Source organism: Carassius carassius, chromosome 36 (assembly GCF_963082965.1).
Source record: "Carassius carassius chromosome 36, fCarCar2.1, whole genome shotgun sequence".
Classification (NCBI taxonomy): Eukaryota; Metazoa; Chordata; class Actinopteri; order Cypriniformes; family Cyprinidae; genus Carassius; species Carassius carassius.
The window spans coordinates 28,601,166-28,626,074 of NC_081790.1; the positions used below are offsets into that span (position 1 = coordinate 28,601,166).

Here is a 24,909-nt window from a genome sequence, read left to right on the forward strand (position 1 = left end):
TTTAATATAACCAAGGATGTCACTGTAGTTTTTCAGAGGAGGTGTAATGATTAAATGTTTGTACAAAATGTATAGACACTTGTCACACAATGTCTGAAAGAATGAGTCGAAAGATAGCAAGAGCAAACTTTAAGCAAAATATTCCATTTAAAAGTTTGTTAGGTTTGAAGTGCTTTAGTATTGACAGACACTATAGTAGTGGATCACGTTGACTGTTAACCTTTGACAAACTCAAAAACAAACCCTTATTCATTAAAAAGGAGAGTATGAGAAAAGCTGAGATGTGCAGATACAGACGGTCCACCCTACAGTCTCTGAACAGATGAAGAAAGAGAAACATGACACTGCACAGACAGCTGACAATAATCTGGTTTTATTTTTTGAACTAAAAGACTGATAATCCTAATCGCCTGCCGTTTAGGAGCAGAAGCGTGAAAGACTCAGTCCTATACACCGAGGCGAACAGATGAAGTGAAAGCAGACACGAGCACTTCGCAAGTTCACAACATCTCAACACTGAGCTTTCATCAGCACGGATACCTCTCAAGATAAACGTTCCTTTCTCAAGAACACAAAACACAATCTGACAAGCTCTGCTCAAATCAAATAAAGCGTGGGAGAAAGAGGAGCGTTTTCTCTACACGGGTGAAGACCAAGGGCATTAAAAAAGGCTTTGACAGCACAGAAGCAAAGGGGATGGCCATGCTAGCAAATCACAAGGGAGTCTTTCTCTTGGTTCATGTTAAATCTTAACAAATATGAACAGTGCAGTGCAATTTTTTAATTACATATTGTTCCAAAAAACAAAACAAAAAAAAAGTAGTATTAAAGTGTCAGTATCTTCACTTCTCTTCACACCACTGGTTCTCCTTACGTACCTGCAACACACAACATCCTGCGAGTTATTACTGAACAAAACTAACAACAACTACTTAAAACTGTCAGTTCATCTTATTTTTAACATCTGAAACCATACCAGTTAGTAAAAAAAATTAAGCAGATAAATCATATTATTCTGATTTCTGCGGATCATGCTGAAAATGCAGCTGTGCATCACAGAAATAAATGATATTTTAAAGTACATTAAAATAGAAAACAGCTGTTTTAAATTGCAATAATATTTCACAATATTAACTTTTTTTTTTCAGTATTTTTGATCAAATAAATTCAGCCTTGTTGAGCAGAAGAGGCTTCAAATCTCTTACTGACACTAAAAGTTACTAAAAATGACCAAAACAACAAAACTACTACATTTGACTGAAATAAGAATATTAAAAATATTAAGAAAACTGTGAGAGCGTATCTCAGTGATGCTACAGTTAAGCATTAAGAGACAGGAAATGAGCTCTTGCTTTACCTGGGCTTCCTCTTCCTCTGTGAAATCATTTTTGATATTGAAAGTCTTTCTGATCTCCTCTGGGGTTTTGCCTTTGATCATGTTAGCAACCGTCTTGCAAGTAACGTCTAGCAAGCCTTTGATGTCCAAGTAATTTGCAGCCTAAACAAAGAGAAGAGATGAAAGAGCGTGATGAAACGCCGGGCTGCAGACGAAGACCTGGCCCTCGTGTGGAGAGATGACACATTGCTGCTCAGACGTGTGAAAGAAGAGCACCAATCAAGCCTTTCAGACACGTGTCCCAAAACACAGCAGAGAACTTGACTATAAAGGCTTCGAAGCAGTTTCAGGTTGGTTTCTGAGGGGTTTCCCCAGTGCATACTGACATTTGACAGATATATCTCAATACTGGTAAATGTCAGAAACTCAGACATTGATATTTCATTGAAATCCTGCACACAGTGGGAGACACATTTACAGGAAAGAGATTCTACCATCCTCCTGCGGACAAAAAAAATGGCTTAATGTGATTATAAATATATATATAAGTGCAAGTTTCTGAGTGAAGCGCAGCACTGTTTTTATTTATTTCACATCAGCAGCTCAGTGTTTTCAGCATCCATGTAAATAAATGATCCGCATGAACTCCATCTGCTCTGAGCTTTAGGTGATTGAACATGCATTTAAATAAAAAAGTTTAGCAGTTTATAGGGATTCTCCGATCGATCGGATGATAATCAGATTTTAGGACTTGATCGGTGCTCACTAAACTTGTCCGATCTCACGAACCGATCACAATTTGATGACGTCAACATGTGAGGACGACATGAACTATACACCATACAGCAAGAAAGGTAAGATAATGGAACGTGCATGCATTGTAGTGATGCACGGATGAGCTACAACATCACCCACATCTTACAATGTGATAGAATGTTTAAATGAACCTTGTGGGTTGCATCAGACTGCTCCATTTTCAAAGTATTTATTTTTGTCTTATACAAGTATTCTGATATGCATTGCGTTATGGAAAAACCCATTTTAAAGGCATATTAAAATGATCACTGTATAATGAATAATTTTTGTGATTAGTACTCTTAAAACAATAGTTACATCACATCTGTGTCCCTGGAGCACAAAAGTCTGGAGTCTCTGGGGTATATTTGTAGCAATAACCAATACATCGTATGGGTCAAAATGATTGATTTTTCTTTTATGTCAAAAATCATTAGGACATTAAGTAATGTTCCATGAAGATATTTTGTACATTTCCTACAGTAAATATATCAAAACTTCAATTTATGATTAGTAATATGCATTGCTAAGAACATTATTTGAACAACTTTAAAGAGAATTTTCTCAATATTTTGATTTTTTTTTGCATGCTCAGATTCCAGATTTTCAAACAGTTGTATCTCAGATTTATCTTTAACAAATGTTCAACCGCGGGGTTATTTTGCCCAAACTGTGGGCTCAAGAACCAGAAGGCACTTAGAACTGGTTTTGCTTCATTAAACGCAGGGCGCCACATTGGTTTATCCTACAACTTCAAGCACTTAACTGGTCCTAAAAACCAACAGGATGCATTTTGCCTAGTTTTCCCTCCATGAAATCAGCCTGCGACTCAGTTCTGTAGCATTATAACAAACACTGGTCAGTCACAGCAGAAGCAGTTTAACACACCAGAATGAGTTCGAAGAGGGTGCCCTGGTCTACTTTGAGGAACTCCTGGTCCCACACGGGGATGTCATCCGTCCTCTTCTCTTTATTCTCATCGTCTTCAGGAGGAGGAGGGTCGTCTTTATGATGGGTGCACCACTGAATCACCTGTGGACACATTAAACACACTGTAAGACTCCGTCCCTTCTAAAACACATAAATTTAGATTAAAACAACCAACGTGCACACTACTTAAATCATTTTGCATAACTGAGAAAAATTAGCAATGAGGAACAAAACCTGGCATGAAGTACTGGCATGAAAATAGTGTTATCTTAAAATGATTTCAGAATCATAATGTTATTTTTACACAAAAGATTGGTAGGCCCAAGTGTTTTTCTCCAAAGTCTGTATGTAGGGCTGTGACAACCGCGTCACGGCGGTGGTCGGTTGCCTACTGCCACCGGTGGTAGTGCACGTGACGTCACAAACATAATACAAAGTTTTGTATATAAGTGTAATAACTGTAATAGTTGCAAATTCTAAGTCTATGGTAATTAACAAATTACCTCAAACACAGCGTTTCCTTAAGATTGGCAGATTTGAGCGCAGGAAAATACAGTTTATACATTCAGCAAATTAATTTAGTGTTGGGCGATGGATCTTGTTGGGAATGCAAATACCACCTCACCGATCTGGAGTCATCTTCATTCATGTCACCCATCAGCGTTTGCACAAGTTCTCGTGATCGCAAACGCTGGCTGGTAAGGTTTGGTGAGGCTTTCTCCAAACTGGCCAAATACAAACGAGACCGCGATAAATAAAAGATGGTAACAAGAAATATGGCAACGATTCCTATTTCAAAGAGAGCGCATGCAGATGAGGAGTTACTGAGCTTGCTTGGTGGCGGAAAAGTAAACCGGACGCAACACAACAGCGTTGTGACAGGTTTAGTCTGTCTAGTATCTATACAGGACATTTGAACTCTGTGTCAGTAGCCTACATCACAGACCGACGGGGATTTATCATGTCGTGTTGTGCTATTGTAGCATCACTGATTATAATGAGTATTTTCTCGTGTTGCGTCGCTCGCGTCCGTTAGGGTGTATTTAACTTTCGTATTTAGGCTACTTTCTTGTAGCCTAAATAAACATTATTTCTTTGATATTTATTTTAGTGTTTTGCAGGCGGCGTTCACTGACAGAAGTGCTCAAATAAACACGAACTGACAAGTTAAATAGGATGTGTTAGATGAGTGAGACAGTGCTGGGCTGATTTCTACACGTGCATACATATAAATATATCCTGTATATAATATATATAAAATATATCACATGCATGCACAGTTTAAGTCAGCTTTAATCACCTTTTTTGGTAATTCCATGAATTAACTGACCACGACACTGCTTGCACATAGTTTATTTCGCAGTTTGATATGAAAGGATACGCACAAAGGAAGCACACACCGCCTTTGAGCACAGGACCGTCCGCGCTCGCTTAACTTGCACCTGATAATAAAGTGAAGTGGAGCGCGTGTCTGAAACGTTTCCTGTTCAGTCATTCTGCGAGTCTGCGACCGAATAAATTCACTTCTTGTCATGAGAAAAAGTGACAGAAGCAGCAGTTGTGAGTGGGTGGCCATCCCCGCCCCTACGTAAAATAATTTGAATACGTTAAACTGGAAAAAAATTATCGCCTTGGTTAATGAGCAAATTTTGACACTAATATATATATATATTTTTTTCAAACATCGCGCCACCGGCGGTTGTTGGTCCAGGACTACCGCGGTGGTAAAAATCAGCCACCGTCACAGCCCTATCTGTATGTCTGAAACTCAAGAAGTATTTAAGATATCTTAACGCCCTTTTAGATGTTGGGGTTTGACAAGGTTTCCTTTTGGCATCATCATTTTTAAGGCCCTATGTGGTTTGGTTCCAGAGTTACTGGAACCTAAATATGGCTCAGAGAGCAAATTGTTAAAATGAACACTTTTATCAAGGGCCAAAAACTAAATGTGGGCCACTTTGCAGACACCCGATACTTACTGCATTTAAAGAACAATTAATAAATAAAGCTGGAACTAGAATTATAGCTTGTCTGTCAAATGGAGAAAGGTTATCATTAGTATATAATGCGACAAAGATTTCTAAAATCAATAACGATCCTGCCATCTTTCTGAAGTCATTTCAACCCCCTGTAATTTCCCTCTGAATTTCCATCGAAGATTGTCATTTTGACCTCCCTCAACAAAACTGATCCAAATATTCATCCAAGACATTCGAGATCTCCGGTCGAGGTCACAAGGAACGACCCACATGCAAAGTATCATTTATCATCATCTCAGAGTAAAATCAGACATAGATATCTACCATCTATTTACTAAAATCATGTGAAATTAAACTTGACTAATGTACAAGTCTGACCTTCTTCAGGATGGCAGCGTTCACATTGGGCAGAGGAACCGGATCATCATCTCCTTCATCATCCATCCCCAGATCTGAGCAGAAGAGAGCTGGGATTAAACACACACACACACACACACACACACACACACACACACACACACACACACACATCACTTCAGCTTACCTTCCAGCATGGTCTTTATAGTCACAGACTGCTTGGCGATTTCCACATCCACCTCAAACATCTCACCATCAGAGCTCTGCAGTTTAATAGTCGGCATCTACATGAACAATAACAACACGGTTTCAGAATACTGACTCATGCTAGCTGAGTTAGCTCACATGAGGTAAACTACCGATAGCTCGATGTTACACATGAATAAGAGACGGTCGTATAATGGAAGAGGAAAAACAAGAAACCCGCTACAATCGAAGCATCCAGATTATGACTGTCCCAGAGCTTATTCAGATACTTTTTAAAAACACCGCAGAGACATAAAGAACGGACTGTTTGTGATGCTAAGCCATCGTTAGCCGCGCGGCTATAGGCCTCTCTTAGCAACCGCCGCATTCATCACGTCAACCGGGATAAAACTTCATTTCACACAATATCACGCCCGCTGCGTCTCTTTGCTGTCAGAATATAACATATGACTCGCTGATGAGGTAGATTTTGTCCCGTTCTTACCGTGACTGAGAGCGGCGAAGGTATGAAACCGAACGTCAACAAGGCCCGAGTGAGACTGCGCTCTAGTGACGCGCGTGCGCAAACTAAACCACACCCACGTGCAACGGAATGACGTAATTACATTACAAAATAAACGTCATTGTAATTAGTTACAGCTACTAAAAAAATACAATGTGTTAAAAATGAAAATACTAACGATTACAAACGGCATTACATCTCTTTTTTTATTATAACTTATTTATTTTATAGCTATATGTGATTTATTGTTGAGGATGAGTCCTAACTTTCTTCCCAAGGCAAGTGTTTCCTGTCACAGCTATGCAAATATCTGATTCAAAAACAGTGTAATAGCTATTAAACTAATTCTTATGATTTTAAATCTGTATTTAACCTCAGAATGATCTCAAAGTAAAAAAAAAAAAGATTTTGTGGAGGCTGTGCTGTAATACTAAATTATTATGATCTGAATTCAAGTGATGAAAAGTTTATTAAAGTAACGTAGCTGATTACATTTGATTAGTTTTGGATAACTTTTCTAAATCTTTAATGTTTTCAACTCATAATATTTTTTTAAACCTGTAAACAAGTTAACCTTTCGGTAGTATTCAACGCTGATTACTGTCAGACTTTCAAAAGCTTTCCTCACTTGAATTAAGATTATAATGATATCATTTTAGGATGAGTTTGTCTTCGTCAGGTTTGTAGAAATGTAGCATTGCATCAGTGTCTCATTAATTGATGCTCTGTAGTGAATGGGCCGTCAGAATGAGAGCTGATAAAAACATCACAATAAATCCACAGCTCTCCAGTCCTTCAGTTAGTCCGATTATTTAAGATCATTTGGTATATATTTTGAAAATACTGTATTGTAATCACTTCTGGCATAACAACAGGATGGACATGTTAAGATCTGACAAAGAAAGCGAACTCATACAAAAAAAACTTGTCAATTAAAAAGTCGCCAACAAATTTACCTCATTCCCGCCAAAAATCTGTTGTTGTCCTGACGTCACGAAAGAGGGTGGGGTTTTCTTAAAGGGGCGGATTCCCCAATATGACAGGCTGGACAACCACTCAGCTCTTATTTTATTTAATAAAATGTTGTTTTTATTACCAGATGATTAAATTAAGTAATTTCTTCTTATTTAACAAAACATCGTTATATAATATACCAAGATTGAACTTGGTTCAACTGAACTGAATAATGACATTTCATAATTGTTGACTTATAGTAACACCTTTTTTTTTTTAACCGTCTGCTACTGTGAACTTGCTTTAAAACAATTTGTATTGTATAAAGCACCAGATAAATAAAAAAATCAAGATGAAAACAAGACTGTATAAAAGGTCTTCGATCACATCATCTTCACAATTCTTGACTTTTAAAACAGTTTTTGTATACTTACAATATTTTTTTTTTAAGAAGTTGTTAAACAGAACAATCAATTGAACTGTATCTCAGTCCCTCACGTGTCAAAAACAGCACAAACTACATGAGCGAGATCCATCTTTATTCTTAACTGGTACCCTTTATACAGACACAGAGTCATCATATGAAGCTACTCCAGGATTCAGACGACTGTATGCCTCTCAGTCTGCACACATCACTAGTTCAGTGTAGGAAACACTATCGCCTGCTTGTTGGGATATAAGAGCATTAATCACCCGTAGAGCTTGGAAAACGGAAATAAACTGTAAACGGACTTCTGTTGAAAAAAAAAAAAAAAAGACAAAGGACAGAACACAACAGAGTTGATGAAGGAGACGGTGTGTTCATCTGAAGAGCGCAGGACAGAAGCAGGAGCAGCTGGGAATATCTGGAGCTCGTGGATCGGTTCAGATATGGCACACACACACACACCTTTTGGTCCACAGACATTTCTCATTGGATCAGTTTTCTCTTTTCTCTACTGTTGCCCATTCCTCTCCCTTTTATGTTAAACTGAATGAGGATTATAAGATGATGGTGATACTGGGTTCACAGGAAGTAGTCGGGGGTCCGGCGGGTGACGTGTGGCTCTCCTCTGCGCGGCGCCGGGTCGAACTGCAGACTGGAAACACACAGATCACACACACCTTCACATCAACAGCATTCTAGACACTTAGGGCCCTATGATTTCCACCATTCAGAAAACACGAATGTCACATTTTGAATGAATTAATAAAAAGGAGGTCATTACATTTAATTCAAATCACGATATAGACTAGCACCTGTAAATTTTAAACCGGAAAAGTCTATTTAAATATGAATCCTGCATGTTCTGCGTGTCTGTGTTAATGAATGGTACAGAAGCGTGACTTCGTTTATCACACACACTGAAGCACACGAGACGCTCGCGGTGATTTCAGCTTGTGTCGTCTCACTAAATGAGGACCAAAACACATGAACAACATCTCCAGAACTGCTCTGAGAGTGACTTCATGGTTTGATTTGAGTAAAACTAGCATCACATCACATACACAAGATATTCACGGCAACCCGTCAAAATAAAAGTCCTGTTTAGTTTAAAGACAAGTATTGGCCAAAACTGTATTACTATCGTCCAGCAGAATGTACATGGTCTACTACTACTAAAAAGAAACAAACATTATTTTTAAGGAATAATCAGACATCCTTTCTTCCTAGTTTTAATTTTAACTTTGTTTACCAAAAAATAACATTTGCTTGATTTTCAGTAATTAAAATAAATTAATGTTTTAAGCCTTCATTTGATAACTAGAAAATGTTTAAAACCGGATTTCTGAGCAAAAAAAAACATTTCATAAGGCTACTGTAAGAAAGTTGAATAAATTACGTTGTTTTTACGCATATAAATAATTGGACATGCGAAAACACAGAATTAGGTAACAATAAAACATATGCCCCTGGTTTCACAGACAGGGCTTAAGACTAGTCCTAGACTAAAATGTAAGTCTGAGCTGTTTCCACTGAAATAAACTTGCACCGACTGATCTTAAAAATATATCAGTGCCTTTTTAGTTTTAAGATGCACATCGGTAATGTTTTTTTTCTAAGCATGTTTATAAAAATTACTTAAATGTCCTAATTGATCTATGGTCTAATCCTGGCTTAGTCTAAGCCCTGTCTGTGAAACCGGGCCTTAATGAAGAAAAAATGAAACGTTTCACAGGGCCCTTATCATGGAATTTTTGTTAAACTTAAATTGATGTGAAAATGTAGTAGTTTCCTGAATTTAATTAGACATGCTTTTTGATTAGTAAAAAAAAAAAAAAACACCTGAATCTGCTTTGATCAAGCTTCTTGACTTACAAAGAGTACTTGAGCGTGTCGTCCAGCTCCATGATGGCCGCCTGGTTCCCACAGCGGTAACAGTAGTTCGGCGCGCTGAAAATAGTCACCACATTGCGATCATGGCACCAGTTGTAACCCTAGACCAGAAAAGTGTGTTACATCAACATTTAGTTATTCAGCAAACACGACTTTCAAGAACAATGGTAACAACCGAAACCAACAACAGAGTAATGATGTGCTACAACAAGAAGCCTTTTTGAGCTCGCTTTTTGTTAATTGTAAAATAAAACTATAAACTGACAAATAGAACAAAAAGCTAGCGTTATACAATCTGTCTGAAATCATTCTAATATGCAGATTATTTCAAATGGAAATCTTGAGTCGGTAGGTGTCTCTTTTTTGAATGAAATTAATACTTTTATGAAGCACGGATGTGTTAAAGTGATTAATGTGTTAATGTGATTAGTGAAGTGATAGTTATTTGTTATAAAATAATACTTTATTCATCAAAGCATCTTGAAAAAATTAAAAATAAAGTATCACAGGTTACAAAAATATGAAGCAGCACAACGGTTTCCAACATTAATAAATTATCCGAGAAGGATTTCTGATGTGACACTGAGGACTGGAGTAATGATGCTGATGATTACATGACTTTGAACATGCAGCTCATTCATTTAATAAAATCCTAGCCTTTAAGTGTAATCATAATCCTTATCTGTTTTCCATCCCCAAATTTAAGGCCTCTTAAATTCAAATTAGGATCTTCTATGACCTAAACTTTGGTAAAACTGAGCTTTTTAGATCTTTAAAGAACACGCATGCTCTTAAGAGAGCATGAGCAGTAACGTGTCCCACTAAGCGGAGAAGTTCATTATCCCTCTTCTTATGAGAGAGGAGTATGAGCTGACCTCCATCACGAGCTGGTGAGCTCTAGAGACCAGCGTGAGGCCGTTAGCGTGGTTGAACGTCTCAGAGATGTCCTGCCCAAAGGTGTAGCCTGCACCTCTCGGAGAAATACCCCACCCTCCACGATCATCTGGGTCAGACCACAACAGATCACACATGGGTCCCTGAGGAAAACCACACAGACAGAGCCATCAGTGCTGGTTAAAGCATGGGTTATAGCTTTATTTTGCCATTAGACTCAAGTGCACGTGTAAAACACAAGAGAGCTGATGCTCATCTATGTCCTGTACCTCGTGAGGAACTTCCTGTAAACGATCCAGCGCTCGGATGTGATCCAGAGTGTCAATGGACGGCGACAATCCTCCGTGAAGACAAAAGATCTGCAAGAGGAAAATAAATAGATAAAAAAAATGAGATGCAACCTTCACAGAAGGGTTTACTGAGGGCCCTTTGACTTTTAATCATTTTAATTTGATTCAACTTTTCATGTTTCATGCCTTCATTTAATTAACTTTAAAATTCTGAAAAACAACATTTTACGGGACCTTATCATTGTGTGCAAAAAAAAATATATAAAACAATATTTTTATTAATGAACTTGATTATACTTTGATTATTAAAATCAATTAAACCTAAATATTAAAATAAATAAATATAAATATTCAAATGAAATCCAGGAGAAAAACAAACAGCAAAAAAAAAAAATTCATAGGGCGTTAAAATATAATTGTTAAATTGTATAAGTTTCATGATGATCTCAATTAATTGGACATGCTTTCTAATCACTAAATTCAATTAAAATGGAATCCAAAAAACAAAAACAACAAACAACAAAAAGATTAAAAAGGAAAAATCTGAGTTCGGAAAAAAAATTAAAATAATAATAATAATAAAATAAAATAGAAAACCCAGCTGGAGACACACACATACCTGACCATCGACCAGAGCAGTGAGGGGAAGGTAATCGAAGAGGTCTGTGAAGTATTTCCACACGTTTGCATTGCCGTACTTCCGTAAGCATTCATCATAAAAGCCGTACACTTGTGTGATCTGTCTGCTCTCGTGGTTCCCTCGAAGTATTGTAATGCGTTCACGGTACCTTACCTAGAATTAGAAGACATAAATCAAATGATTAACAAAAATAAACAAAGAAAATTGGCCATCAAACTGCATAAAGACTAATTGGAGATAGTCTCGTGATCGAGTATGAGTCCAGACTGCAGGACACTTAGTGACCCTGGAGCACACAACCAGTCAGAAGAGTCAATTTCTCAAAATTGAGATTTATACATCATCTGAAAGCTGAAAATTAGCTTTCTATTGATGCATGTGGTTGGTTAGGATCGTACAATATTTGTCGGAGATGAAACTATTTGAAAATCTGGCATCTGAGGGAGCAAAAAACAACTAAATATTGAGAAAATCATCTTTAAAAGTGAAGTTCTTAGCAATGCATATTACTAATCAAAAATTAAGTTTTGATATTTACGGTAATTTACAAAACATCTTCATGGAACTTGATATCCTAATGATATTAGGCATAAAAGAAACATTTATAACTTTGATCCATGCAATGCATTGTTGGCTATCGCTACAAATATACCCCAAATATACAAAAAAAAAAAAACAATTATAGAAATGAATCATACATGAGAATGTATCTGTATTTAAATGTTTAGGCTTTTGGACAAAACGGTTCTGTGATTACAAATGAGCACAGACACAAAATAAAATAACAGAACATGATGCAAAGATATTAAAACAAATCCTCAGAGCAACATGAGATGCTAATTTATAAACAAACAGTGTTTAACATTTACACACAAATACTAACTTTAGCTTGTGAATTAGTTCGTTAAAACCTCCCAAATGTTGTGACATGACTATCCGACCTCTATGTTATGATTAAGTTGAAGACATTTTTCGGATCAGATTTTTTTTTTAAAGCTTGCTTTAAGTAATTCTATACCCCCAGCAGAATATATTAGCTTAACCAATAAAGTCAGAAATAAAACGAGAACAATTACAAGCATCGATGAATACAACAAAGTCAGTAACTGTAGGATTTAAGTGCAGAAAAGTAACAATTAAGTGTAAAACAACAGTAGTTGTGCATGAGTTAGCCTAAATACAGACTAATCCTTGTTAGAGCGGTGATGTTTGATTAGCAGCGGTCTCTTGAGAAGCTTTCGCACCGCAGGAACTAATAACAGAAGTACACGCTGTTGGCCTGTTCTTCTCACCGAAGAAACTAGGAAATAACTCAACTTGACGGGGGAGTAAATGATACTGACTTTCATTCTTAGGTGGACTACGTCTTTAATATTTCTGAGCTCTAGGTTGAACATGAGACAAAGCAGGCCGTACCTTGAGTGCGACGAGCAGCGAGACGGTCTCCACAGAGTAATAGCCTCGGTCCACATAATCTCCCATGAACAGGTAGTTAGTGTCCGGAGACTTCCCTCCGATCCTGAAGAGCTCCATCAGGTCGTGAAACTGTCCGTGTACGTCTCCACACACGGTGACCGGACACCGCACCTCCTGCACATTAGACTCCTTGGTCAGGATCTCTTTAGCCTGCGGAGACGATACAAAACAAGATCTCAGTATTCTCCTCATAAAGAGACGCTCTGTTTGGAGGAGCTACACTCCTGACCTCTAGTGATTTTTGATTCAAACCATAAACACTACACAATTAAAGCTTCGCCATTCGCCAAAAACCATTTTTTCAGAAGCGATCCGATCTGATACCAGCACAGTTTTTATTTTATTTTTTAAATCAGTGTAGTATTTCTATACATCTCCGTGTTGAGCCGATCGTCACTCTTTTGTGTGTTAAACACAATCTACTACATATACACTGATTCGGATCGGTCTCGTCTGATACCCATCCCGAGTATCGCATCGATGCATCCCTAATTCTGATTGGTTGAGTTCAGGCATTGCTGATCCTGGGTCTATAAACCACACCAACCCTGCTTTCTAGTTAACTATTTGGGCCCAAGTGTACTACGCATTGTGTTTAGGAGTCTACAGCCCTTAAAGTAGTCCATTTTCATCCATACGACGAGGAAACTTGAGGTCATCAGAAGCATCACGAGTTTAGAGCTAACTGGATGTTGAATGGATCGATCTAAACAAGTGTATATGAAGCCTAAACTGAACACATCCAGTGTTAATGAAGCTCCTCTGGAGACACACACAGCATTATTTAAGGTGGAAGGGAAGAGTCAAAACGTTACTGTAATGTAACTCGTCCATAAATGCTGATGATTTCATTCGTTTAGAAGATAAGAGTGACACAGATCTGCAATAAAGCCAAGAACACCAACCAACCATTCTGAGCCGTGAGTTCAGTCCGAACTATATCTTGTACAATATAAAAGACATCTTTTCCATATTAACTGGAGGATTTGTCCCAACTACACACAACGCAGACACTCAAATTACATTTTAGAAACGGTTTATTTAACATATAGTTAAATGCAACTGATTACTTCAATGTGATTAGTGACAGAATTCTCTTTTGGGCAAACTAAACTAACCCAGTCAACAGAAGTCTGATGCTCCACCAGAGGTGGAGATCCTATATTATTTAATTAGTTATTTTTGATTATTAAATGGCTGATTCTATCAATCCACATGATTATAACTGATTGCAAGAGAAGGGTGACACATATTGGCATCAGTTGCAGAGACTTAATAGCTATTTTACTTTATCTAAAGAGGTTTTTCATGAGCAAACCGAGCACAACTAAATTAACAAAACCACTGCAGCAACCAGCGACTCAACATCAATCTTCAAATACACAAACTCTGGGCTCACACCTACATGCACACTTCTGGACGAGTGAGTAATGTGTTAGAAGAGGTTAGAAGTCGGATAATACAGGTGTGTGTGTGTGTGTGTGTGTCAGTCACGCGGGCGCCATTTTGAGAGCGCGTGAGCGACGAGGAAGCGGAGTCGCGTTTTCAAATAAACATCTATACGAGAAGAAACTCTCGACCACTTACAAACAAATTCGATGTTGATGCTGTGTTTCACCCACTTACCTTCTCGCAGAGACTCTTGACTTGGTTTTCTGAGAGCTGTTTGCACTCATTGAGCTGTTCAATCCACTGATCGAGCTCTTTCGAAAACGCCTTCTCGTCCATGTCTGCTTCACACTCGCTTTCCACGCAGATTTCTGCTCTAACTTCACCCTCCTTTACACGAATATCCGCCTTTTATCGAAAGATTACTTTGAGACGTACATGTGGCTAGGGATCTTGAAATAATTAATTAGGAGAATCTTGTGAGGAAAGGAGAAGCCGTCGGCCTTCAGAGTCCCACCCTGAGCCACGGTTGTTTTAACTTTAGCCTTCCTCACATTAGCCGGCTCGGCGCTGATTGGACGCTCACAGCTTCTGCTCAGTTCTGATTGGTTGCAAGGATCTCGTCTTGCTTTCCGATTGGTTCTCAAATACATCGTTGGGCGTTTTCCTTTACTGCAATAGGATCTCATTAACACGTCAACGGCCAAATTGTTTATGTAAAACTTTGGATAATTTTGTAATGATGCATCATCATTTTCTATTTATAATAATTGATACATATTACATTCATAATTTATCAGTAAAGAAACTTTACATTTTGTAGAAATGTAGAAATCAAAATTCGCAATTTTTATTTTTAATGGAATATATCGCGGTGTTTATTATAAACGATTTATCCGTGCACATTCACATGTTTGTTGGGTGTCATATTTGATTAAACTAAAAATGTCTTTTATTTTTTAAATATTAAATAAATATTTGTAAACAATTGTAAATATAAACATAATTTTAAAAAAGTAATATTAAATGAATTAAAAATTTAATGAAATATTAAAATATATTAATGTCTAGTGGAGAGCAAACTAAACCAAATTATTCAAATCACTGAAAAAAAATAAATATATAACAAAAAAACCTAATATTATTTAAAAAATCTGTGACATTTGTAATTAGGCCTTCTAGTAAGCTTTTTTTAACAAAACTGTACCTAAACATACGTTTTAAAAGGATAAATAAACTCTCTCTCTCTCTCTCTCTCTATATATATATATATATATATATATATAATTAGAATGAAATATCATTTTATCACTATAATAAAAACGGAAACATTAATAAGAAGAGGAATGCAAATGACCCTTTTTACACTCTATGAAATTACCTCACCAACAATTATATTAAACATCCTTATATTATTGTTTCGAAAATCTGTGGAATTGTTTATTACTAGTTTAACAAAAAAGAAGTGGAGTGAGAAGTGAGTCCTCAACCAAAAACACATGATAAAAAAACTTTTGTTTGTCAAAATTAAAAACGTGCCTCTGCAGTTGTTTATTTATTTATTATTAATCAATCCCACGACAGAGTACAATACTATGATAATTTTCCATTGCAAAACAGACAAAAACAACAAACCAAAATAGCCTACAATAATGCCAGATAATAACAAAAAATATGTATAAAAAATCTTAACAGAAAAAAACAATTATGAAATCATTTTTAAAGAGAGAAAACATTTGGTATGGAGTCTGACCTTTTCATTTAAGTTAATGAATATGAAACATTCCCGTGTGTATTAATAATTGTACAAGATATGTCTTTATCGTTTATCAATACCATGATCATTACAGTAACACTCAGCTATGAAGAGTTTCTTCATAATTAAATTAAATGTTCATTATCAGAGTGTGTTTGTAAACAAACAGAGGAATAGTTCGCTCCGCGGCTGTGGCCAGGTCAAGGCATTATCTTCATTTTCTGCTCGGTTTAAGAGAGCAAGCCTCTGTTAAAGCATGTCTACTCCTGCGAGACGGCGGCTCATGAGAGACTTTAAGAGGTTTGTGTCTTCAGACGAGAGTTTTGTGTCGAACTGAGGCTGTTTATACTCCGGACTGAGTTAGCCGTTAGCAGCGTCAGCCGCTAGGCCTGCGCTAGCACGAGCTAAACGAGAGTTCGGTCGCGATGTTTTTGTTTTCTTGTTTCTTTTTACCATAGTACAGTACCATAGTACGTTTTGTCAGGGTCCACCGCATTTGTGGGCATCATAGACACTTGTTTAGGGCACAAATGTTGTGTAGGTCTGAAGATACAGCCCTTGCTAATAGCATCACACATGAAAACAAATACTAAACACTAGAACTAGAGTGTATTATAGTACTGTTTATATTATAGTATTAACAACACCTGGTTAATGATTGCTACAGCATACTGTAAGTGAACTTTAATAAATACTGTAGTGTATTGTAGTATAATGTATCCCATGGTTGGGTAAAGCACTTTGTTTATATTACTAGTTATATTACAACAGCAACTAGGATTAGCACAACTAATTAATTCTAGTTCTTTCCTATAGCATGGTTTAGAAACACTATAGTATTTTTTTCTTGTGGGAGAAACTGTATTGTAACTATTTTTACGTCACACTTTACATTAAGTGTCTTTAACTAGAATGCAAATACATGTAAACTAATAATTTGATGAAATGCACATACATGTTTACATTGAATGAAAATGTAGATCCTGTTTTAAACAATAGTGAAACATCACTTATATATGTTCACTAATAGCTAGTTCCTCTTGGTTTGCAGACTTCAGGAAGATCCTCCGACTGGTGTGAGCGGTGCTCCTTCAGAAAACAACATCATGCTGTGGAACGCCGTGATCTTTGGGTATGTTTGGAGCATCGCTGTGCATGAAGAGATGCGTATCTGTTACACATGTTTATGCTTGTGTTCCTGTGTTTCCTTGCAGGCCTGTAGGAACTCCTTTTGAAGATGGTGAGACACTCCTGGACTCCTACAAACAAACACTCGTTAATAACCATGAAATCAGCGTTAGTTATTGAATCATGAGCAGCTTTGAAGACCTGATGTATTTGTGGCATCATTTTTATGGCTGCAACTAACAGTTGTGTTGATGCGGATTAGTGATTATTAGTTGATTATTTCAGTATCGCTTTATTTTAAGGACCAATTCTCACTCTTAGCTTATAAGCATGCATATTACTATCATAGTGACAGTTTATTAGTATTTATGAAGGGCAAAACTTTCATAATAATGTCTTATTCTGCTTGATCATATTTTAGATCCATTTATCCACCGTATAACTAAACTAACAACTAGTTTACTGACTATTAATAAACAGCAAATAAGGATGTAATTGAGGTCAATGTTGTAGTTAATGGTTATTTGGTACTTAAAATAAAGTGTGAACATTATTTGATTAGTTTGTAAAAAAAAAATATAATCCACTTAATAGACAAAAAAATTAAATAAGGTAATTCAGTATTAATAAAACAAAATAGCCAACTATTACACTGGTTTGATGCTATTTTGTGTTTTTTTTTTTTACAATATAATTCATTTTAAACCGCATGTTGCATTGCATTAAAAATAGAAAAGTATCTTAACATTTCACAGTTTATATCCTTAACTGTACGTGTTAGAAAATCATGTGATTATTTCTATTGTATGTAAAGGCTCAGACTTCACAGACAGCTCAAATGTGATTAGAGGGAGCAGGCTCTAATTTAATGTGCCGTTGATTACTTTTGTATCAATTAGTTGTTGCAGTCCTAGTCAGATGTGACCCTGGAGCAAAAAAACCAGTCATAAGGGTTAATTTTTCGAAATTGAGATTCATACATCATCTAAACCTGAATATAATCTCTCCATTGATGTCTGGTTTGTTAGGATCGAAGAATATTTGTCTGAGATACAACTATTTGAAAATCTGGAATCTGAGGGAGCAAAAAAAAATCGAAATATTGAGAAAATAAATAAGTTCTTAGCAATGCACATTATTAATTAAAAATTGTTTTTATCATTTTAACCAATACAATGTATTTTTGGCTATTGCTACAAATATACCCCATACTGCTTCTGTGCTCCAGGGACACAAATGTACATTTTTTTTACTGACCATGCCACAAAGAGGCATGTTGATGTTATTCGTATTCATCCTAAATCTCTCTCCGCAGGAACATTTAAGCTGGTTATTGAATTTTCAGAAGAATATCCCAACAAGCCTCCAACGGTTCGCTTCATCTCCAAAATGTTTCACCCAAATGGTGAGCTGCAGTCTGGAGTAACGCCGGCCGATCAGCATCTGCGCTGTTTCTGATGAATCATGTTGTGTTTGTCAGTTTATGCAGATGGCAGCATATGTTTAGACATTCTTCAGAATCGCTGGAGTCCCACGTACGACGTCTCCTCCATTCTGACATCCATCCAGGTGCATGATGGGTTTGTTCTCGTCACACTTCTGTTTATGTATTTTATTACACAATAACAATATTTCAGATTAAAATACGCGTGTATGCTTGCATGTATATCTGCATTGCTGTTCTTGACGGCTGTTGTGTGATCAAACACTCATTCAGATCTGTGTCTGTTTTCAGTCTCTGTTAGACGAGCCCAATCCCAACAGCCCAGCCAACAGTCAAGCGGCTCAGCTCTATCAGGAGAACAAACGTGAATATGAGAAGAGAGTCTCAGCCATCGTGGAGCAGAGCTGGCTCGACTCATAACGCAGCTACACATCATTCATAGGATTACCCAGTTCTTCGCAAATGCATTTTACCTTGAATGTGTGTGCTTATTTATTTCTTTTAACTGCATGATAAGTTATTGCTTACAAAATCTGAATCATACTGTTGACAGATGGATGCAGTTGAATGCAAATTATCAGCAAAGAGTGCAATCCCTAAATAGGTCCATCTCAAAGCTTCAGTAAACCATCAGTAATATATCTGACATGCCTTTAAATGCACCTGAAGATCGACTGGGAATCATTTTTTTGTATCTGTGTTTGACGATGCATCTCGATGCTCGCGAGTTTTGAGAGAAGACGCGGGTAATGCTTGGATCACGGAGTTAAGGGGATGTTTTAGTTGGATTCTTGTGAACATTTATACTTATAATATGCTGTATGCAAAGGAAAATAAAACATTTTTCAGACTTGGGGTGAAGAGAATGCATTCGTTTTTATTGTAGCTAATTATTAAAACATGCATAATAAAAAAAAAAAAAGTATTTTAAAAATACCAAAAACAGGTCGTCGTATGTACAGCTAGGGATAAAACAAGTGTGGTGATGATGCACAGATCTCAGGCTTCTTCATCAGATGTGACGAGGAGGAGTCGTGCAGGCGTCACCTCTGCAGAAAAGACAGAACAGATTAATTGTAATATATTTAATTATGTTTGGGTTGGTCATTTACTCTATGCATCCTGTGCGAGGCATGCCTTTCTTTCTAGACATTTGATCAGGTTTTCTCCAACTATAAAATAAGTAAATGATTAGCGTGTAGCTGATCTTAATTCGCCCTTTCACATGAAATGTTGCATGCATTTCAAAAACGAATGTTTTTTTCCCCAATACAAACATCTAAACATCCTTCAATCAACATTCACTCGAGTCAAGACGCAAACTGAACACATGAAGTCTTGTTTTCTAAAAAACTTAAATGAGTTTATGCTCAAAACTAGAACAAACACAGGGTATGAAATATTATTTTACCTTTGAGTTAAGTTTATTTTTTGGAGCCAAACAGTAGATATATGTTCTTGTCTCTTGATCGATTTCAAAGAAAACAAGACTTTTGCTTCTCTAGTAAAATTAGGGATATTTGCACTGGAAAGCATCAAAAATGCTGAGGAAGAAACAGTTTTTTTTGCAGTTTGTATCAGAAGGCAGAGTAAAAGTTGTTTCCGTATTCAATGAACTGCTTCAAAAAGGATTAGATTAACCCTGAATACTCAACTGGCATATTGTAACCAAAAAAATAATAATAATAATAACTTTGCATGATGAACAGACAGACATTTATATTTGCAAAATAAAGTGTAAAAGGGTAATAGTATCTTTTGATCTTATGAAAAAGTCAGAATTTCAATATATATATATATATATATATACAGTGGTGGAATGTAACGAAGTATTTGTACTTCGTTACTGTACTTAAGTAAATTTTTACGTATCTATACTTTACTTAAGTAAAAAAAATAATGCATACTTATACTTTTACTCAAGTAGATTTTTCAGCAATTATCTGTACTTTGTACTCCACTACATTATTAAAATGAGTGTCGTTACATCCTTCCGAATCTTGCATACAATTTTTTTTGGTCGACTGACGTTTTGGCGTTGCTGGCCAATGCACGTTGAAACGGATCGGAGATCTGATTGGTCAAAGAACTCACGCGCTCAGCGCGCGTTTTGAAACAACACAAGCGGAACTGATGTAAATCGAAGAAAAGGACACGGTGGACACCAAATATCAAACATGGACGAAGAGTCAACATTTTCGACTGAACTTGAGCCTGTGCCCTGCAGCTCTGATTCTGAGAGACATCCCTGCCCTTATTTAAGCAAGTTATTTGAATTTAAAGGTTCAAAGAATGACTCCTGGCGTTTTCAATGTGTCAAGTGGCTACCTCAACGCAAAGAACTGTTGGCGTTTAAAAACTCCCCTTCAAATTTGAAGAAACATATAGAGGTAAGACATGCAATGCTAGTTATTAATATTTAAGTTACAAACTTGCTACGACATGGTGCTATGGCTGTTATAGAAAAACGGATGTCAACATAACAAAAATATCACACCAGTATAATATTTGTTTGACGTAAGTTAGTGGTACCCTAACAGGGCAACTTCTTTAGCTGGTTATTAGCACAGCAGGGACGATAGCTTGCTAGTACGTTACATTTTTGGAGATGAGCAAACTACTGCTATATCTGTACATTCGTAGTTGGCTAAAATAGCTGTTTGTTTTGACTCGAGGAAAAACTTTTTATACGGCGTCGGCCCCTAGCTTCTTTACCATTCAACATTGGGTATTTAGTTGACATTCACAAGTAAGCATGCAGGCAAAACTATATCTTGGTTTGATTCGATTGTGAACAATTTTTTTTTGATGTTTTTGACAGAAGTTTCTTCTGCTCATCAATCGTAACATCTGCCTTTATATTGACTTCATTGTTTTTCACATAGGTTCTGTTTTTTTTGTCCTGTTAATGTTAGGTTGATCAGAGTTCTAAATGCAAGCAATATTGCTTGCATGTTTTAAGAGAAGCACTCACCCTTGTCAAATTTTGTTTGGTGCTTATTTTTTTTCTCATTCTAATGTGTTATACATTATTAGCCTAATGCTTTTGGATTTTCTGTAATCAATGGAGTATAAGCCTCAAATGCAGTTTTAGCTACGTTTTCCCCATGCAGGCCAAGGTAAAGGACTAAAGCAACTGTTGTTGAGCAGAATAAACTGGTCATACAAATTTGATTAAAGTGTTCAGAATAACACTCACCTGTGTACTTTTGAGTTTTTTTTACTGCTCTTAATAGTATAGTAAAAATAAAATAAATTGTATGTCATAAGTGGCTTAGCTTAATTATTATTTAATGAGTAATAAGTAAATAACCAGATTTTTACAGCATCAGTATTGCACAACAACTCTTTCCAGTACACAATAGATATTGTTTGTGATTGTTACAATTGAACAGCCCAGACATTGAGACAACTGATTGTACTTTTACTTAAAAAAATACTTTAAAGTAAATTTAAAAGTATGTACTTATGACTTTTACTTAAGTAAGATGTTGATGTAGTAATTATACTTTTACTTAAGTATATATTTTGCAGGGTAGTTGTACTTTTACTTAAGTACTAAACTTAAGTACTTCCTCCACCACTGTGTGTGTGTATATATATATATATATATATATATATATATATATATATATATATATATATATATATATATATATATATATATATATATATATATATATATATATATACACATATATACATAGACATACATACACACACACATGTTCAGAACTCTACATTTCTCTCACAGTTCTGCCTTTTCGCTGTTGCAGTTTGAAAGAAAACGTCTGAATTGGGGGACCATTAACTTGCAACTCTGAATACATTTCAGAAATGTGAGCTGAAAAGTCAGAATGACATTTTCCATTGGTTTTATCCTAAACGGCCTTCCATAGAGAACAGACACTTCAGCACGTCTTCAGTGAAGGACCGAGTGAATGAAAGCAGGAGCGTGTACCTTCTGTTGCTGTTGTTTGATCAGTTCATCTCTGGTCTTAAAAACAGGAGCATCCTCCACAACGATGCCCTCTGCCATCTCGCTCACCCTCTCCAGCAGAACTGGATCATACCTACAAACCATGAGCCACAACACAATCCCTGAAACTAGATGAAGCAACAGCGGGTCTTTCTCTTTTTATTGCATTTTACTGTTTGTCGTGTAGCACTTTGATCTCTAGAAATAAAACTAAACTTGAATCTTTATTCAAGATGTTTGCTGCTTAAAATGGGGGAAAAACATGATAGTCATACAAGTGTTTGAAACTTTTTAAACTAAATTTACAATGCAGTTACTTTTCTTTATGGTTTTGAAATAAATCTCTTATTTTTGAAGATAAATTTGTACAGTAAAATTGTTAAATATTATTATAATTCCAAATAAATGTTTTCTATGTGAATATCTGTTAAATTAGAATTTATTTCTGTGATCAAAGCTGTATTTTTAGCATCATTACTCCAGTCTTCAGTGTCACGTGATCTTCAGAACTCACTGCTGATTTGCTGCTCAACTATTCTACAATTAATAATAATGTTTTGTATTGTTCTCAGAGTAATAAATCGTTTTTTTTTTTTACTATTTCATGTTTCCTAATAGTTCATGATGATGTAAGTGCTTCTATTCTGACCTGCAGCCCAGGAACACGTGGTTCGCCCACACCATCGACAGCGCGAGCAGCTGATCCAGGTGAGGGTCCTCAAAATCGTTGATGTTTCGGAATAAAAATTCCCTCCTGCACTTCCAGTGTTTTTCGCTCTCGGAAATGCTGCGAAACGTGTCGACTAAATCCGAAAGGTGCCTGTTCTGACCGATAAAATCTTCCACGTCCGTGCTCGCCATGTCTCGGGCCGGGGCGATGATGACGTCACTCCGAGTCAGGAGGTGCTCGTCTTAAAGGGACAGTAGACCAAGAAAACAACGCTGTCATCGTTTACAAACTGATTACATTTTATCTGAATTCTTTGTAATTGGATTATGTTAAATTTAAATTCTTGTAATCTAACTACAGTAACTTTTTAATGATAAGCACATGATTACATTTTATTCACACAACAGCCGTTAATTCTATGCAGGCCTTGCCAATTTATTTATTTATTTTTTGTCCACCGATCCTCTTTAACATATATTTACTGTTAGTATCCCTTGAGATTTTAGGCAGGCCTTATATTTTCAAGGTTAGCCAGGCCTTAGCACCTTCAAGGTTCTCTGTCATTGGTTAATGGTCACGTGACATCTTTTTAGCGAGTGTTTTATTTTGATTGTTGGTATTTTAAAGGATTTATGTAATGTAATGTTTAACTAGCAAAAAATATATTTTATTTCTCTTTGTATTTTTATATCAGTAGGCCTATGGTACAAGATTAAATCGATGTCACCAGAACATGTTTTTTTTTTTTTTACAAACATGCCTTTTCAAACAACACTGTGCATCTATCCCTCACACCATAGATTTTTTTTTCATGTGCACAAAAACAAAAATTTACAAAAAATGTTTCCCCTAACCTCTTAAAATCTCTTTTCCACATGCTTCATGATGTAATTGTTTAATATAAAAATATGTATTCTTGTTTTTGCATGTTGCTTCATATGCATGCCACATAATTATAATCATTTGTGTGATAGTTTTACCGTTCTTTGCCCCTTTTTCCACAATAAAACAGATTGCTATGGCAAAATAATGGCATGTTTTATGACTCTGGGGGGAAATCTGATGAGTCGTGTGCTTGGTCAGACGAACGCTATAATTTGAAACACAAATGTGCTTCAGCTGCAAGATTGTGGTCCTCAAGAGAAAGATTATTTACAACATCCATAATAGTGTAATATGAGTCATACCGTTATAATCGAGGAAGCGGTTCTGTCTGCAACATCACTCAAACACTTCAAAGCATCAAGAGGCAGAGATGCAAACCAATGACTCAGGTTTATTTCTAACCATCAGTATTAATATGACAATATATTGTCCTTATTGTTTAAAGGGGTGCAGAGTTTAAATGAAACGAGTGTTGACACCTTGCTTATCATTATAATAATCTTATGTCAATATAAATGGCAATATAAATAATGCAACTGAGCAGAAAATCTGTATATTTTCATGATTTCTGAAGATCATGTGACACTGAAGACTGGAGTAATGATGCTGAAAATACAGCTGCACATCACAGAAATAAATATAAAAATATATTTTTCCTATATATTCACAGCTTGTAGCAGTAAACCTCTTTCTATATATTCACACACATAAAAAAAACTTAATTATTTTTACTTTTTATGTGTACAGATCAAATTCGAAAAAGGACTTAATCATAAAAACAATACTGTTTTAAATGATTGCCCCCCCCCCTGTTTAATCTAATTGTATTTTTGTTTTTCCTGAGCAAAAAATAAATATATTGCCCCCTGATTTATATTTACAACAAAAAATCTATTTATGACATTTTAAAAATATATATATAATTACTTTCCCCCCAAATACTAACTTGTTCTTATTTTCCATTTGTTTTTTAAATGTCGC

The 24,909-nt window shown here is 36.1% G+C and overlaps 4 protein-coding genes across 5 annotated transcripts; 1 reads left to right on the forward strand and 3 right to left on the reverse strand.

The window, feature by feature from the left end:
• Positions 1-357: 357 nt before the first annotated feature.
• Positions 358-6,221, reverse strand: LOC132117536 (S-phase kinase-associated protein 1). Its single transcript, XM_059526887.1, has 6 exons — positions 6,089-6,221; positions 5,585-5,681; positions 5,419-5,492; positions 3,020-3,163; positions 1,358-1,498; positions 358-878 (listed from the first exon to the last, which is right to left on the reverse strand). Exons 2-6 carry the CDS (start codon positions 5,679-5,681, stop codon positions 843-845), a joined length of 492 nt encoding a protein of 163 aa, XP_059382870.1. The 5' UTR covers positions 6,089-6,221; the 3' UTR covers positions 358-842.
• A 1,361-nt stretch (positions 6,222-7,582) lies between these two features.
• Positions 7,583-14,619, reverse strand: ppp2cab (protein phosphatase 2 catalytic subunit alpha b). Its single transcript, XM_059526888.1, has 7 exons — positions 14,304-14,619; positions 12,618-12,827; positions 11,181-11,354; positions 10,541-10,630; positions 10,253-10,414; positions 9,360-9,478; positions 7,583-8,139 (listed from the first exon to the last, which is right to left on the reverse strand). The coding sequence occupies exons 1-7, from the start codon at positions 14,403-14,405 to the stop codon at positions 8,067-8,069; spliced, it is 930 nt and encodes a 309-aa protein (XP_059382871.1). The 5' UTR covers positions 14,406-14,619; the 3' UTR covers positions 7,583-8,066.
• A 1,342-nt stretch (positions 14,620-15,961) lies between these two features.
• On the forward strand, positions 15,962-19,260 carry LOC132117540 (ubiquitin-conjugating enzyme E2 B). Of its 2 annotated transcripts, none has more exons than XM_059526892.1 (6): positions 15,962-16,122; positions 16,874-16,954; positions 17,037-17,062; positions 18,266-18,355; positions 18,431-18,530; positions 18,686-19,260. In XM_059526892.1, the coding sequence occupies exons 1-6, from the start codon at positions 16,079-16,081 to the stop codon at positions 18,693-18,695; spliced, it is 351 nt and encodes a 116-aa protein (XP_059382875.1). In that variant the 5' UTR covers positions 15,962-16,078; the 3' UTR covers positions 18,696-19,260. The 2 variants fall into 2 exon arrangements, with proteins under 2 accessions (XP_059382875.1, XP_059382874.1); XM_059526891.1 differs by having other exon boundaries at positions 15,963-16,122; positions 18,431-18,519.
• On the reverse strand, positions 19,252-23,275 carry cdkn2aipnl (CDKN2A interacting protein N-terminal like). The gene is made up of 3 exons (XM_059526893.1): positions 23,023-23,275; positions 22,356-22,467; positions 19,252-19,443 (listed from the first exon to the last, which is right to left on the reverse strand). Exons 1-3 carry the CDS (start codon positions 23,232-23,234, stop codon positions 19,438-19,440), a joined length of 330 nt encoding a protein of 109 aa, XP_059382876.1. The 5' UTR covers positions 23,235-23,275; the 3' UTR covers positions 19,252-19,437.
• Between the last annotated feature and the right edge of the window lie 1,634 nt (positions 23,276-24,909).